The 14,290-nt window shown below is 43.1% G+C and overlaps 1 protein-coding gene across 1 annotated transcript in view; it reads left to right on the plus strand.

Moving 5' to 3' along the window:
• The first annotated feature begins 7,623 nt into the window (after positions 1-7,623).
• EOGT (EGF domain specific O-linked N-acetylglucosamine transferase) overlaps positions 7,624-14,290 on the plus strand; it is a 37,884-nt gene continuing 31,217 nt past the window's right edge. Inside the window, exons 1-4 of the mRNA XM_049777245.1 lie at positions 7,624-7,683; positions 9,475-9,698; positions 10,830-10,930; positions 11,860-11,968. Coding sequence (XP_049633202.1) covers positions 9,489-9,698; positions 10,830-10,930; positions 11,860-11,968 — 420 coding nt within the window. The 5' untranslated portion in view covers positions 7,624-7,683; positions 9,475-9,488. The remainder of the gene's footprint in view (positions 7,684-9,474; positions 9,699-10,829; positions 10,931-11,859; positions 11,969-14,290) is intronic.

Raw genomic sequence — 14,290 nt, forward strand, 5'->3', positions numbered from 1 at the left:
TTTAGGTATGGCCAACCCCTCATCCCCATATAAAAGTAATGAAAAAATATTTTATCCTAATCCTAAAACCAGGTAAAGGCAACATACAAAAAAAGCTACAAATGAATAGATGCAAAATGAAGTCTAACAATACTTTAAAACAAATCAATTTATCACAATCAAGTGGGATTCATTTCAAAGATGCCAAAGTCTGGTTCACCACATGCAAATCAATTAAAGTAACATGTCAAAAGAAATGTAATATTACATAATCTCATCAATAGACACTAATAGACACTTAATAAAATTCTACAGGCACTAAAAGAAATCAGAAATAGATGAAACAAAAACTAATAGGACATGGGGTGGCACAGCTATATGGCATTTGCCATGCATGCAGCTGACCTAGAACTTACCACAGTTCCATCCCTCGATGTCCCATATGGTCCCCCAAGCCAGGAGGGATTTCTGAGAACATAGCCAGGAGTAACCCCTGAGTGTCACTGGGTGTGACTCAAAAATCAAAACCAAACCAAAACAAAAAACTAATGGTCAAAATGGGCCCATTGAGATACACACATTTAAGTTAGTGAGTTGCTAAAAGTACTACTGCTGTGTGATAATTATGAGTGAGAACCTAGAATTAAAGACTGAGTATATTCAAGGCTCTGCTTAAATTAGAATTAATTAGTCCCAATAAAAATACCTCTGAAATATAAGTATTAAGAAAACTTTAGCTTGCTTGCTTTTTCAGGCTTGTATTCTCTTGAGAATATCTTTTTTCCTTTTTCTTTTTACATATCTCTCCACTTTTCATTAAAAATTACTTTGCTTCACTATTTCGATACCTAAAATTATTTTCTGCAATGGCAGGCAATGGACCTGGAACACCTGTGCTGAGGTTAGAATTGACTTTCCTGAAAAGAGCAATTCCTGCGAGCCTGAGTCCACAGTTCCTCAAGAACTTGGGCTGAAGGGGACTTAATTTTTTAGTTCTGTTTTGTTTGGGGCCACATCTGGTGACTCTCAGGGGTTACTCCTGGCTATGCCATCCATTTTCCCCTTCCCTCCCTCCCTCCCTCTCTTCCCTCCTCCCTCCCTCCCTCCCTCCCTCCCTCCCTCCCTCCCTCCCTCCCTCCCTCCCTCCCTCCCTTCCATCCTTCCTTCCTTCCTTCCTTCCTTCCTTCCTTCCTTCCTTCCTTCCTTCCTTCCTTCCTTCCTTCCTTCCTTCCTTCCTGGGGCCCAACTCTTCTGCCCTGGGGCCAGCCATTCCTTTCTCCCTCCTCCCCCCCTCCCTCCCTCTTTCCTCCCTCCCCCCCCCTCCCTCCCTCTCTCCCTTCCTTCCTTCCTTCCTCCTTCCTTCCTTCCTTCCTTCCTTCCTTCCTTCCTTCCTTCCTTCCTTCCTTTCCTTCTCTTCCTACCTTCCTACCTTCCTTCCAGGGGGCCCAACTCTTCTGCCCTAGCGCCAGCCATGATTTTTTTTTTGGGGGGGGGTGATGTTTGGACCACACCCAGTGACGCTCAGGAGTTACTCCTGGCTCTGTGCTCAGAAATCACTCCTGGCTTGGGGAACCATATGGGACACCGAGATAGAACCAAGGTCCGTCCTGGTCAGATTGCGTGCAAGGTTAATGCCCTACTGCTGCACTATCACTCTGGCCCAGCCTTAATGAAGCTGCTGGAAGTTGTAGCAATTCCAATACATTTAAAATATTAGGGGGGGTGGAAAGATAGCCACAGCGATAGGGCGTTTGCCTTGTATGCAGCCGATTTAGGACGGATGGTGGTTCAAATCCCGACATCCCATATGGTCCCTCATGCCTGCCAGGAGTGACCAATTTCTGAGCACAGAGCCAGGAGTAACCCCTGAACGCTGCTGGGTGTGACCCAAAAACAAAAAATAAACAAAAACAAAAGAATAAAAAAATTAAGAAACACAGGATAGTCTTACTCATCTATAGTTTTTTTTTTTTTTTTTTTTTTTTTGGTTTTTGGGCCACACCGTGTGACGCTCAGGGGTTACTCCTGGCTATGCGCTCAGAAGTTGCTCCTGGCTTCTTGGGGGACCATATGGGACGCCGGGGGATCGAACCACGGTCCGTCCTAGGCTAGCGCAGGCAAGGCAGGCACCTTACCTCCAGCGCCACCGCCCGGCCCCCATCATCTATAGTTTTTAAGAAAGAGAAAAGATAGTATTATAATAATACCCAGAAATGACAATAATGATGAGAACCGGAAGGACTGGCACTGGCTCACGATATGAAGCTTACCACCACAAAGAGTGGTGAGTGCAGTGAGAGAAAGAACTACACTGACAGCCATGATGACAATATCAATGAGTGAGAGAAGTAGAAGTAGAATGCCTGTCTCGAATACAGGCAGGGAGTGGTGGGGGACGGGAGGGAGAAGGGAGATTGGTGGTGGGAATGTTGCACTGGTGAAGGGGGGGGATGTTCTTTTTATGACTGAAACCGAACTACAATCATTTTTTGTAGTCAAGGTGCTTAAAGATAATAGAAAATACTAATAAAAAACAAAACAAAAACCTCACAAGTCTTCTGAGGCAGAAGGCACTAGCACAGCGGGTAGGACTGTGCCTTGGCATACGGTCAAGCTCAGGTTAGATCCTGGCATCCCATGATGTTCCTCCAGCCTGCCAGGAGTAGCCCCTGAGCACTGCTGGGTGTAGCCCCCCCAAACAAACAAACAAAAGTCTATGAAAACAAGAATGTTTTCTTGAGTGTATTACTTCTGCAAGTGACCACATGCGCTGAGCATGTTTATTTTACTATCAATCTTCATTTAATCTGTTCAAGTTGAGTCTAATGACCCACTCTTTTATTCTCTAGACAGCATATGTGCTGATAAAGGAGTCTAAGGACAGTCCTTTCAAATCTTGATAAAATAACAGCAAAAATCAAAAAATCTATAGAATAGCACTTGACCTTAGCGTCATTCTGGTCCACAGGGGAAAGGCATGAAACTTTCTCAAAACGTGCTGTTCATTGTGGCCAGAGAGAAGTAGGACATTTGTCTTGCATGGAGCTAACTCTATCCTGGTCTCCCCCATGCATGTCCCTTCCCCCCCTCCCCCCCAAGAGTGAATCCCTGAGCACAGAAGGATGTGTCCTCAACCTTACACCTTCCCCCCATTGTTAGCAAAAGTACCATTTAATTACTTTCAGGCCTCAGATTTAATTAGGGCTGCGACTGCCCTGCTTAAAAAAGCAAAATCCAAGGAAAAATAAAGCTTTCAGAGCTACCTTGGGGAATGTGGGGATGATGAGATTTGAAACAGGAGGACGAAGCCCAGAAGACTTAAGTGTTCTGGACGTTGGCATTTTGGTGGTGGGGAGAGGGCCTTAACAACATGACCTCTCTAGCAAACCAATGTCATCTTAATTAAAGAAAACACTCATGTCGAGAGGGGAGAAAAAACACCCATCTAATAAAAGAAAAAAAGAAAAACCCAGTGTCATCTTTATTCAAGAAAACACATAAAATGAAAAAGAAAAATGAGGGGCGGAGTGGTGGTGCAGAGCAGTAAGGTGTCTGCTTGCTGGCGCTTGGTTCGATCCCCGGTGTCCCATATTGGTCCCCCTCCAAGCCAGGAGCATTTTTCTGAGCATATAGCCAGAAGTAACTCCTGAAGCATCACAGGGTGTGGCCCAAAAAGAAAAAAAAGGGGGGGGGGCTGGAGCGAGAGCACAGTGGGTAAGATTGTTTGCCCTGCATGCAGCAGACTCAGGGACGATTCCTGGTTCGACCTCCAGCATCCCATATGGTCCCCAGAGCCTGCCAGAAGTGATTTCTGACGCGCAAGGCCAAGAGTAACCCCGAGCACCACCAGGAGTGGCTCCACATAAAATAAATAAATAAATAAATATAATAAATAAATAAATAAAAATAAAGCAAACCAGTTTCATCTTAATTAAAGGAAAACATGAAGGAAAGAGAAAAAAAAAACAAGAAAGAAAAAGACAGAAAGGAAAGAAAGAAAAAAGAAAGGGGAGGGAGAAAAAAGAAAGGAGGGAAGGTAGGAAGACGGAAAGGAAGGAAGGAGGGAAGGAAGGAAGAAAGGGGGAAGGGAGGGAGGGAGAAAGAAAGGTAAAAGGAAGGAAGAAAGGAAGGAAGAGAAAGGAGATGAAGGAAGGAAGGAAGGAAGGGAAGGAAGAAAGGAAGGATAGGAAGGAAGGAAAGGAAGGAAGGAAAGAAGGAGGGAAGGAAAGGGAAAGGAAGGAAGGAAGGAAGAAGGAAGGAAGGAAGAAAGGAAGGAAGGAAGGAAGGAAGGGAAGGAAGGAAGGAAGGAAGGAAGGAAGGAAGGAAGGAAGGAAGGGAAGGAAGGGAAGGAAGGAAGGAAGGAAGAAGGAAGGAAGAAGAAGGAGACCCTAAACCCCGCCTCAGTGTGAGAGCGAGAAGCGCCCGAGATGTCCTCCCCATTCCTGCTCGGCCTCCACCGCTTCTCTGTGTGCGGAGGCCGCTGGCTCTGGGACTCGCAGCGAGACGGGGGGGGGCAGATCCGGGTGTGGCAGAGGCGCCTCCTCCAGCGGCCCCCAGCCGAGCCGAAGCCCGATCCCGGAGGAGTCGCGCCCCACTCGCCGGGGTCGGCGGCGCCTCCTGGGCCCGGCCCCGCCGCCCGGGTTGTCTCGGCTGCTCCCTGGCGCCCCAACTGGGCCGGCTTCGGGGCGCCCAAGGTTTCCGGTGAGCCGCGGCAGCCGGTTGTGACCGCCTCGCCTCGCCTGGGCTCGGGAGCAGCAGCGTCTCCAAAGCTTCCTCCTCCTTTGCCACCCCGACTTCCTCATCTGGAACCCCAGATCGCCTGGACTGCAGGTGGGGGACTCGCCGCGCGCTTAGTTGAGCCTTCCCCTGGCCTCGCCTCGATGCCCAGGCCCTGCCTGCCAGCCGCGCCTTACGGGTCCGGGGGGGGGGGCGCGCCGGGCTGCAAGTGGGGGCGCGTGGGCTGCCCCGCTCCTGGGGCCACTTTCCGGGATCGAACCCCTCTCCTTAGGACTCCTCTTGCCAGTTCCCGGAAGGTTGGGGGGACGGCGATTACCCACCCCCCCCCCCGCACCCTTGCAAAATAGTTGCATGCTGCGTGGAGCTCTCCCTGAAGCTCTCCATGCACCCAGTTTCCTCTGCGCGCTCTGGGCATAGCTCTGCCTCTCTCACCCCAGGCCCCTTTCTTAGTGCTTTTGGAGGTGTGGAATGCAACTGGGGATCCTGGCAGGTTCTGATGTGGGGGTGCACTCCGAAGTCTCCTATTAGCCTTAGCCAAGAACCAAGTGTCTGGAGGGCGTCTCCACTTGGGCATCTCAGGCAGACAGGAGCGGCCTGGCCCACTGCCCAGTACCGATGGTGAAGTTAGAATCCAAGCTGGGTGCACACATTCAGGAGTCATTGGGAGCCTGACATGTGTCCAACTTTTTCAGTTGCTCGCTCTTTCTTTCTTTCTTTCTTTCTTTCTTTCTTTCTTTCTTTCTTTCTTTCTTTCTTTCTTTCTTTCTTCTTTCTTTCTTTCTTTCTTTCTTCTTTCTTTCTTTCTTTCTTTCTTTCTTTCTTTTTTCTTTCTTTCTTCTTCTTTTTCTTTCTTTCTTTCTTTCTTTTCTTTCTTTCTTTCTTTCTTTCTTTCTTTCTTTTCTTTCTTTCTTTCTTTCTTTCTTTTTCTTTCTTTCTTTCTTTCTTTCTTCTTCCTTCCTTCTTCTTCCTTCCTTCCTTCTTCTTTCTCTTTCTTTCTTTCTTTCTTTCTTTCTTTTCTTTCTTTCTTTCTTTCTTTCTTTTCTTTCTTTCTTTCTTTCTTTCTTTATTTTTATTTCTTTCTTTTATTATTTCTTTTTTACTTCTTTCCTTACTTCATTACTTCCTTCGTTCCTCCCTTCCTTTCTTACTTCCTTCCTTCCTTCCTGCCTTCCTTCCTTTCTCTTCTTTCTCTTTCTTTTCTTTCCTTTTAAAAATATTTTAGTGAGATGTGTCCAACTTTTTCAGCTTCTTCTTCTTCCTCCTCCTCCTCTTTTCCTTTTTCTTCTCCCTCTTCTTCTCTTCCTCCATTCTCCTCCTCCTCTTTCTCTTCTTTCTTCTTCTTTTCTTCTTTTTTTTTAAAAATATTTTTATTGTGACCAACGTGAAATACAAGTTTTCACAGTAATATTTAAGGTACATAGTCATTGAATCAGAGGGATTCCCACCACTAATATTGTCCTCTCTCCATCCCTGTTCCCAGCATTCCCCTTCTTTGCCGCCCAGACTGCTAGGATAACTGGTCCCCTCTGTGTATAGCTTGTTGAAGATTGGCTGCTTTTTATTTTAGGCTTTCTTTATAAAGCCTAATGCACTCCTTGGAGACAGGTTACGCTTTGGAGACTTTCTCCTGTAGCCCCAGGCCCTCCTCTTAGCATCTCATAGTCTCCTCCCATGGTCCTCTCCCAAGTCTAGGCCCCTGGAAATCCAAGCAAAGAAACACAAATGGATAGAATCCGCTACTTTGCGCTTAAGTCGAGAAAGTAAAGCAGTCGCCAAAACTTTCCACCCTATCCCTAGCCAGAGGCCTTGGTGTGCTTGCCAGAGGCCTGGGAAGGCTCTCCACCAGGACCTGGGGCTTGTGCTTTCATGCCACCAGCGCCACTTCCCGTTAATTTAAGCAAGTGGGTACTTGCCGGCTGTAGAAACCTTCTTTCTCATCTGGGTCTTTAGACTATTTTTTTCCCATGACCTAAGTGTTACTCTGTTTCCATGGATCAGTGAGCTTAGTTAAGGCCTGAGCTCAGCTGAGGACAATAGGCTTGCAAAAAGGACTAGATCTTATTAGGGGCTTTGTGGGGTGGCGGAGGAGAGGGACCGTTTGTGATTTTTTTTAAAAGTGATTTAAAGGATAGGTTTGCAGTTTGTTAAACCTTAGGCAAGAGGACATGATGCAAGGTTTAAATGTGGTTTGCTGAGGATTACTACCCTGAGAAGCAGACCAATAGTTTGCTCCTGGGAATTAATTTTTTCCTTGTCTTTTTTGCTACTGTGTCCTGTGTCCTGGACCACTTAAGACTTACAGGGGCCCGGAGCGATAGCACAGCGTTAAGGTGTTTGCCTTGCACGCGGCCAATACAGGACAGACCCCACTTCAAATCCCGGCATCCCATATGGTCCCCCTAGTCTGCCAGGAGTGACTTCTGAGCACAGAGCCAGGAGTAACCCCTGAGCACCGCTGCGTGTGACCCAAAACCTCAAAAACAAACAAAAGACTTCCACAGTGTATCCTTCAGGGACCAGAGTGGTAACAACACAGCACATGGCCAACCCAAGTTCGATCCCCGGGATCCCATATGTCCCAGCGAGCCTGGCAGGAGTAATTTCTGAGCACAGAGCCAGGAGTAACCCCCCCCCCCAACTCCCTGGTTCTGCCCCCATAACCAAAATAATAAAGTGCATTCTTCTGTGGTTCACGGTTAGAATTTTAAGTTACTGCACTAAGGAAGCCTTCTGTAATTGGATGTTTAGTGGCAGGTTTTCTTTAAAGAAAATCAAGAACCTGATGAACTAGCTAAGTCTTCTCCTAATAGGGTTTATCTCATTGCCCTTTACCTTCATTCAAAATATTTACTTGAATAGGAATCTAATTTAGATTTGTTTTTTAAAGGTAATGTGTTTCCCTTTTGACAGATTTTTAGATGCCTGAAAGATCACAACAGCTTTTGAGGGATTTTGAGGATTAAAGAGGTAAATATCATTGTTTTCAGTAAAACCATGGTTACTATTAATATGCTTTTATTTTTTTTATTTTTTATTTTTTGGCCACACCCAGTGACACTCAGGGGTTACTCCTGGCTATGTGCTCAGAAATCACTCCTGGCTTGGGGGACCATATGGAACTCCAGGGTTTGGAACCACACTTGGTCCTCTGCCTGATCGATTTGCACCACTGCTCCGGCCCCTTAATATGTCTTTTTAACCTTTTGTAAAATTGTTAATGTTGGAGACAAGTCATAACTAAAAATTTACACTACCTTTAAAATGAGATAATAATACAATCTCCGGAGTCACCTAAATGGGAAACACTATACTGCTGAATCTAGAGTGGCAAAAGTTTTCTTTCGCTGTCTCCACTGTTTGCAATTTGAGACTTGCGTGAACTGTAATCTGTTTCTAAAGGCTCCTCCCACATCTCCCACTGTTAATAAAAACTGGCTTGAAAGCTGGGTTTCCCACCATCTGCCACTCCCAGACCTTGCCAGGGAGCAAATAATGTGCATTTTGGTTCTATCATTTGACAGGATGGGAACCTTTTCCTTCTCACTTTTGAACTAAGATAGTACTAACATAAGTAAAGAATGACATGGTGATTTTTCTGAATTATATAGGAGAAATCTGGTCCAAGAGATTTAAGTCCTTTATAGAGTTAATGCTGTCATGTCGTGACTGTCAAGTCTTTCTATCATGCTGTGATGTCTTTTCTTTTTTTCATGCCGTGTCTTTTTTTTTTTAATATTTTTTATTTAAATACCTTGGTTACAAACATGATTGTGGTTGGGTTTCAGGCATATCAGATGACACCCCCTCCATCACCAGTGCAACATTCCCACCACCAATGTCCCAACCTGTACTCTAGACAGGCTTTCTATTTCCCTCATATATTCTCATTGTTAGAATAGTTCACAATGTAGTTATTTCTCTAACTAAACTCATCATCATACATTATGAAAGCCAGGCTTTAAGGCCAAATTCTGGGACAGATGGCCTGGAGTTCACTTCTGGAGTGTTCTAAGTCTGAGTTCTTACAATCAGAGATAAGCATTATATACATATAAATGTAGGATTCACAAAGACATATCTGCTGGTGCATCTGTTTAACACAAGAGCACACGGTATGCTCTCCCATGTTTATTGTGATGATAAAATCTTCTTGGGGGGACTTTTAGGAGGGTCTGAGGATTACTTCTAGCAATTTTGGCCAACTTTTTTGTGGGAAGTTCAATGTGAGTGCTTGGGGAACCATGTGATGCCATGGATCTAACTCTGGTTGACTACATGCAAGGCAAAATGCCTTCACCTCTGTATTATCTCTAAAACTGCCTGCTTCTGGTTTATTTGATTCTCAGCCTTTGATAACAGCTGGTGTTGTTTATTTTATGTTCTTGATATTGAATTAGAAGCTCTATGAAAGCAAAGGTCTTTTTTAGTTTTGCTCACCTCTGTATAGCTAGATCTTTACACAACTTCTGGCACATAATAGTTCTACAATAAATATTGAATAAAGAAACACTACTCAGTGGTATTGCTGAGTTTTTTATACATGTGATTTACTCTGCAACCCCTTTTGCCTTTAATTTTTTTTCTTTTGGTTTGGGGGCCACACTCAGTGATGCTCAGGGGTTGACTTGGAGGACCATACAGGATGCTGGGGATTGAATTCGGGTTGGTCATGAGCTGTTGTCCTATCTCTTTATCCCCAGCCATTTTGCCGTTTAAAGGCCAGATATTAACAAAGATGGTTTCAAGTTTTTTCTATAGGTTTGGAAGTTGCTATGTTAATGCTGTTTGTTTTTGGAGTATTGCTTCATGAAGTTCCACTGAGTGGTCAAGATGAGACTCCCCCCAAAGTCCAAGGCAGTGCAGATGCACCTCTGTTTGACTACACCAGCATCCACTTGCCAGAAGAACACATCCCTTTCTTTCTGCACAATAATGGACACATTGCCACCATCTGCAAAAAGGACGCACAGTGTCCTTATAAGGTTGGTATTATTTCTTTTCTTTTTATTTATTTTTATAAGGATGCAGTTTAGGCTGCTTACAAGTTCTGCAGTCTATTCTAATCTGGAAGGTAGAGTTCTTTCTTTAATTGTAGTCAAGTCTTATAGTAGTGTATATATAATATAATATATATATATATATATAATATATATATATATATAAAATTGTAGTCAAGTCAAGTCAATACTCATCTGTAGCTTCCAAGAGACAGTCATGGGAGATGTGAAAATTAAAATTGAATTCACTAATAAATTACTCTGCAAGTGAAGCAAAACAGATTTTATGTAGAAAAGATCTCTCACTTTTTATTTCTAAAACTGCACTTAACAGGGTTTTTTAGCACCTAATTTCAGCAATAGCACTCCCATCTCTGCCTCCACTTAATTAAGAGGTTACTGTGGTTTTCCTTCTGTTTTTGGAATAGCCTCAAATTGGAGCCCATTAAGATGTCTCACAAATCCTCCTACATCAAAGCTTGGGCATTGTGAGACATTTCCTTTTTCATGGTGCCAGCACAGGAAGCATATGGAGAAGAAACATGGGAACAATCTTACATTGCTCTCTGGGTCTTGGAGAATAGCTTTCTTCTCCCTGGTCAGCAACAAATGCTCTGTCTCCTAAAAACTGCAGAGATCTCCCACTCCATGGGGGCTCTGCTAATCTCAGTTGATGAGAAAATTTGTGGACCCGTTCATTTTATCAACTGTACTTTTGTTGCTGGAATATTAGTTCCTAAGAACTGTTTTTATATATTATATAAATGAATATATATTATTTTTATATATTATAACTGTTTTTATAATCTGTTTTCACAGAGAAAGACAGTTTGGTTAGGCTACTTTGAAATTTTCCATTTTAAATTATTTCTGGTGTTCTAGATAAACTCTAGACTTTGACTGTGTCACATAGTGTGCATGGGGTGGGATGGGCTTTGCTATTAAGGAAAATTCTCAAGGGCTTCTATTCTTAGAACTTTCTCTGACTGTTTTCTTTGTATGACAAGTAGTAGAAAATGTAAAAGTATTTGTTTTCTTCTTGAGAAAAATGTTGGGGTTCTTTTCAACTGTCAGAAGAAGAGAGATGAGTCAAAATCTATGTGTGTTATATTCCAGAAACACTTAGAAAATCTAAAGTACTGCTGGGGATATGAAAAATCCTGTCAACCAGAGTTCAGATTTGGTTACCCTGTTTGCAACTATGTGGACATGGGATGGTAAGTTTGCAGATGGAATCCCTTCCCCCTTTAAGTCATCTATAGCTCTGCATTGTATATTAATGCTCCAATGCCCAGCTAGATTCTTGGCTTGTTTTATTTTTGTTTTTTCTGGAGGTCACACCAAGTGATGATCAGGGGATTAGTTCTACCTTTGCACTCAGGAATTAATCTTGGCGTTGTTGGGAACCGAACCTGGGTCAGCCTCAAGTAAGGCAACTACCCTTCCCACTGTACTATCATCAATCCAGTCCCAACTCTTGGTTTTAGATAGTAATTCCTTTAGGTAATAACTTGCTTATGCAATCATAAGCTTAATTTAACCTATCTCCCCTTCCATAGAAATATCTTTCGTTTCCCCTAATACATGAGAAACACTTTGCCTCAACATACTTAGGAAGATAAGTTAATAGTTTCTTCTAGTTCTAGAAGGAAGGATTTCTTTCTTTCTTTTTTTTTTTTTTTTGGTGGGGGGGGGCCACACCAAACAGCACTTAGTTCTCAGAACCAGTTACTCCTGGTTCTACACTCAGAAACCCTAATGTCAGGCTCTGGGGACCATATGGGGTGCCAGGAATCGATCCTGGGTCCATCCCAGGTTGGCCATGTGCAAGGCAAATGCCCTGCTGTGCTATCACTCCAGTCCCCGGAAGGAAGGATTTAATGTAATTGGTGTTTTCAGTACATTCAAGAAAATGTAGTAATTAACACTTTATTTTTCTTCAGTTCCTAACTTTGTTTCTGTTGAATATTTTTTTTTATCAATATATAAATTTGTAAGTCTTATATTTTGGTAATATTGCATAGCAAGTGATAGTTTCAAGAAAACCATAAGTTACTTAACAAGAAATGATAGACTTTTAGGGAAAGATTTAATGTTCAAAAAATTTTACAACCCAGCTATATGAAATCATTTTGTTTGTGAGTAGGACAGACACCCTGGAGTCAGCACAAGATATCTTTTGGAGGCAGGCTGATTTCGGCTATGCTGGCGAGCGGCTAGAGGAGTTACATGTGCTTTGCCACCCGAAGGAAACGGTGTGTATTGAGCCATGAGGACATGTAAAAATACCTACAGTATTTAGGTTACTATGTTGGTGATGGTGTCATGAAAGGAACCCTTTCCTGAAATATATTTATTGTATTTGTTGTTGTTGTTATTGTTTAACTTTCCTAAACAACTTGTTTCATTTGGAGGCCATATCCTGTTGTTTTGTTTTGTTTTGTTTTTCCTTTTCCTCCCCATCCCTTCCTTTCCCTGTTGTGGTGGTTGCTATTGTGGGTGAGTCTCTGGTAGTCACATACTAGTTATTGTTGATACATTTCCTTGTGATGCTTGTAGGGGATTTTCCTCAGGTTGCAGTGCTTGTACTCTTTGCTGTGATGCTCATTTGAGTTTGCATTCTTTTTTTTTTTTTTGGTTTTAGGGTCACACCCGGCAGCGCTCAGAGGTTACTCCTGGCAGGCTCGGGGGACCATATGGAATGCTAGGATTCAAACCACTGCCTTTGTGCATACAAGGCAAACGTCTTACCTCCATGCTATCTTTCCGGCCCCCTTTTTGAGTTGTAGGGCTCATGCACATTCTCACTAGTCATTCCTTAGCTTTGGTGCTCTCACATTTTTTTTGAGCCTTGGTGCTTGAGTTCTTGCACCCCTGCTCATCGCAGTGCTAGCATACACTTGGTTGCAGTATAGCTTGAAGTCATCTGTGGTGTAGGGGGTCACAGATCAACTCACGGCTAGGTACATACAGTAGAACATTGCAGCTGCGACAACGTAAGTGGTGGAACCTGGGATTGAACTCTCAGTCTTGAGCTTGCAAGGCAAGCCAAACCTAAACCACTGAATTATCCTAGAAGCCCCCATTCTGTTCTCATATATATATATATATATATATATATATGAGATCACTGAATTTTGAGGCAGTTAAACTATTTCTAGATTCACTTTTTCTGTATGTTTTCTTTTGGGATCATATTCAGGAGTGCTCAAAAACTACTCTAAGCTTGGTGCTCAGGGCTCACTCCTGGCTGTGCTTGGGAGAATCTGTGGCACTGGAGATTAAATCCAGGCCTCCTGGGTTGAGGCATGCAAAGCCTGAGCTTCAGCCCATGGAACTATGTCTCTGACTGTTTTTCTAGATTTAGAATTGTTTTCCCCAACATATGCTAAAGAAGGTAAATTGATAATGCAATTCTATAAATTTTTATAAATACTGCCATTCCATACTTTTCTTTGTTTTGTATATTATAGCTTGCATTCTAGTTGCTAAGTCATTTTCTATTTTTGCTTTTGATCTCCACTGGTATGCATTTGGGTGACTCCTGGGTCATTGCTCAGGAATCATGCCCAGTGGTGCTCTGCATACAAAGAATTTACTCATATTCTTTGAGCTAGCTTTTGTATGTATAATATGTATGTGCATGCATACATGTATGTGTGTGTTTTGATTTTGGACCACTTTACTTGTGCTCAGGGCTTACTACTAGTTCTGTGCTCAGGGCTGACCTGGGGACCATATGTAGTGCCAGGAATTAGACTATGGTTGGCTGCTTGGGAAGGCATGCATACATCTTACCTCTTATATTTTCTGCATCTGAAAGTGCTTTTGCAGGATTTGCTTCCCAGCAAAGGCTTCAGTGCTAGTTTTTAAAGGTCCATGAAGTTGTAAACGTTTTTGATTAAAGTCTATTATTTACTTACTCAATATTCATTTTTGTTGTTGCAGTTTTGGGCCACATCTGGTGTGTGTGGCCTACTCCTGACTCTCCACTCAGGAATCATTCCTGGAGGGGCTAGAGAGAATCATGTGGGGTGTGAGAGATTGAACCTGGGTCAACAGTGTGCAAGGAAAGCACCCTACCTGCTGCAGGCCCCACTATTGGCTTCACTCTGGCCCCAGTTTTCTTGAATCTACCTCATGTCTCTGTCATCTTAGGGATTTCTCTTATCTCCAGGAATTCTAAAATACTAAAAAAAAAAAAATCCACAAATTGAGATATAAGTTTAATGGTACTTTTGGAGATGTCACATATTTGAACTTTTATTCATTATTATTTGCTCTTTTGGCTACATCTGATGGTACTCAGGGCTTATTCTGGCTCTCTGCTCAGGTATTACTCCTAGCAAAGCTTTGAGGCCCATAAGTGTCAGAGATCAAACCTAAATTGTCTTCTTGCAAGGCAAGTACCCTACCCACAGTACTATTACTCTGGTCATAAATGAACTTTTTGAAGATGCACGGGAAGATGGAAGGCCTGGCTTTGCTGCCAGACATCATTATCAGTTCCTTCTTTATATACTGTACACTTTGCTGGAGTCTAGTTGTTCACATGGAAAGGGTTAAGGAAGAGCCAC

The sequence above is a fragment of the Suncus etruscus genome, chromosome 7 (assembly GCF_024139225.1).
Source record: "Suncus etruscus isolate mSunEtr1 chromosome 7, mSunEtr1.pri.cur, whole genome shotgun sequence".
Taxonomy (NCBI): domain Eukaryota; kingdom Metazoa; phylum Chordata; class Mammalia; order Eulipotyphla; family Soricidae; genus Suncus; species Suncus etruscus.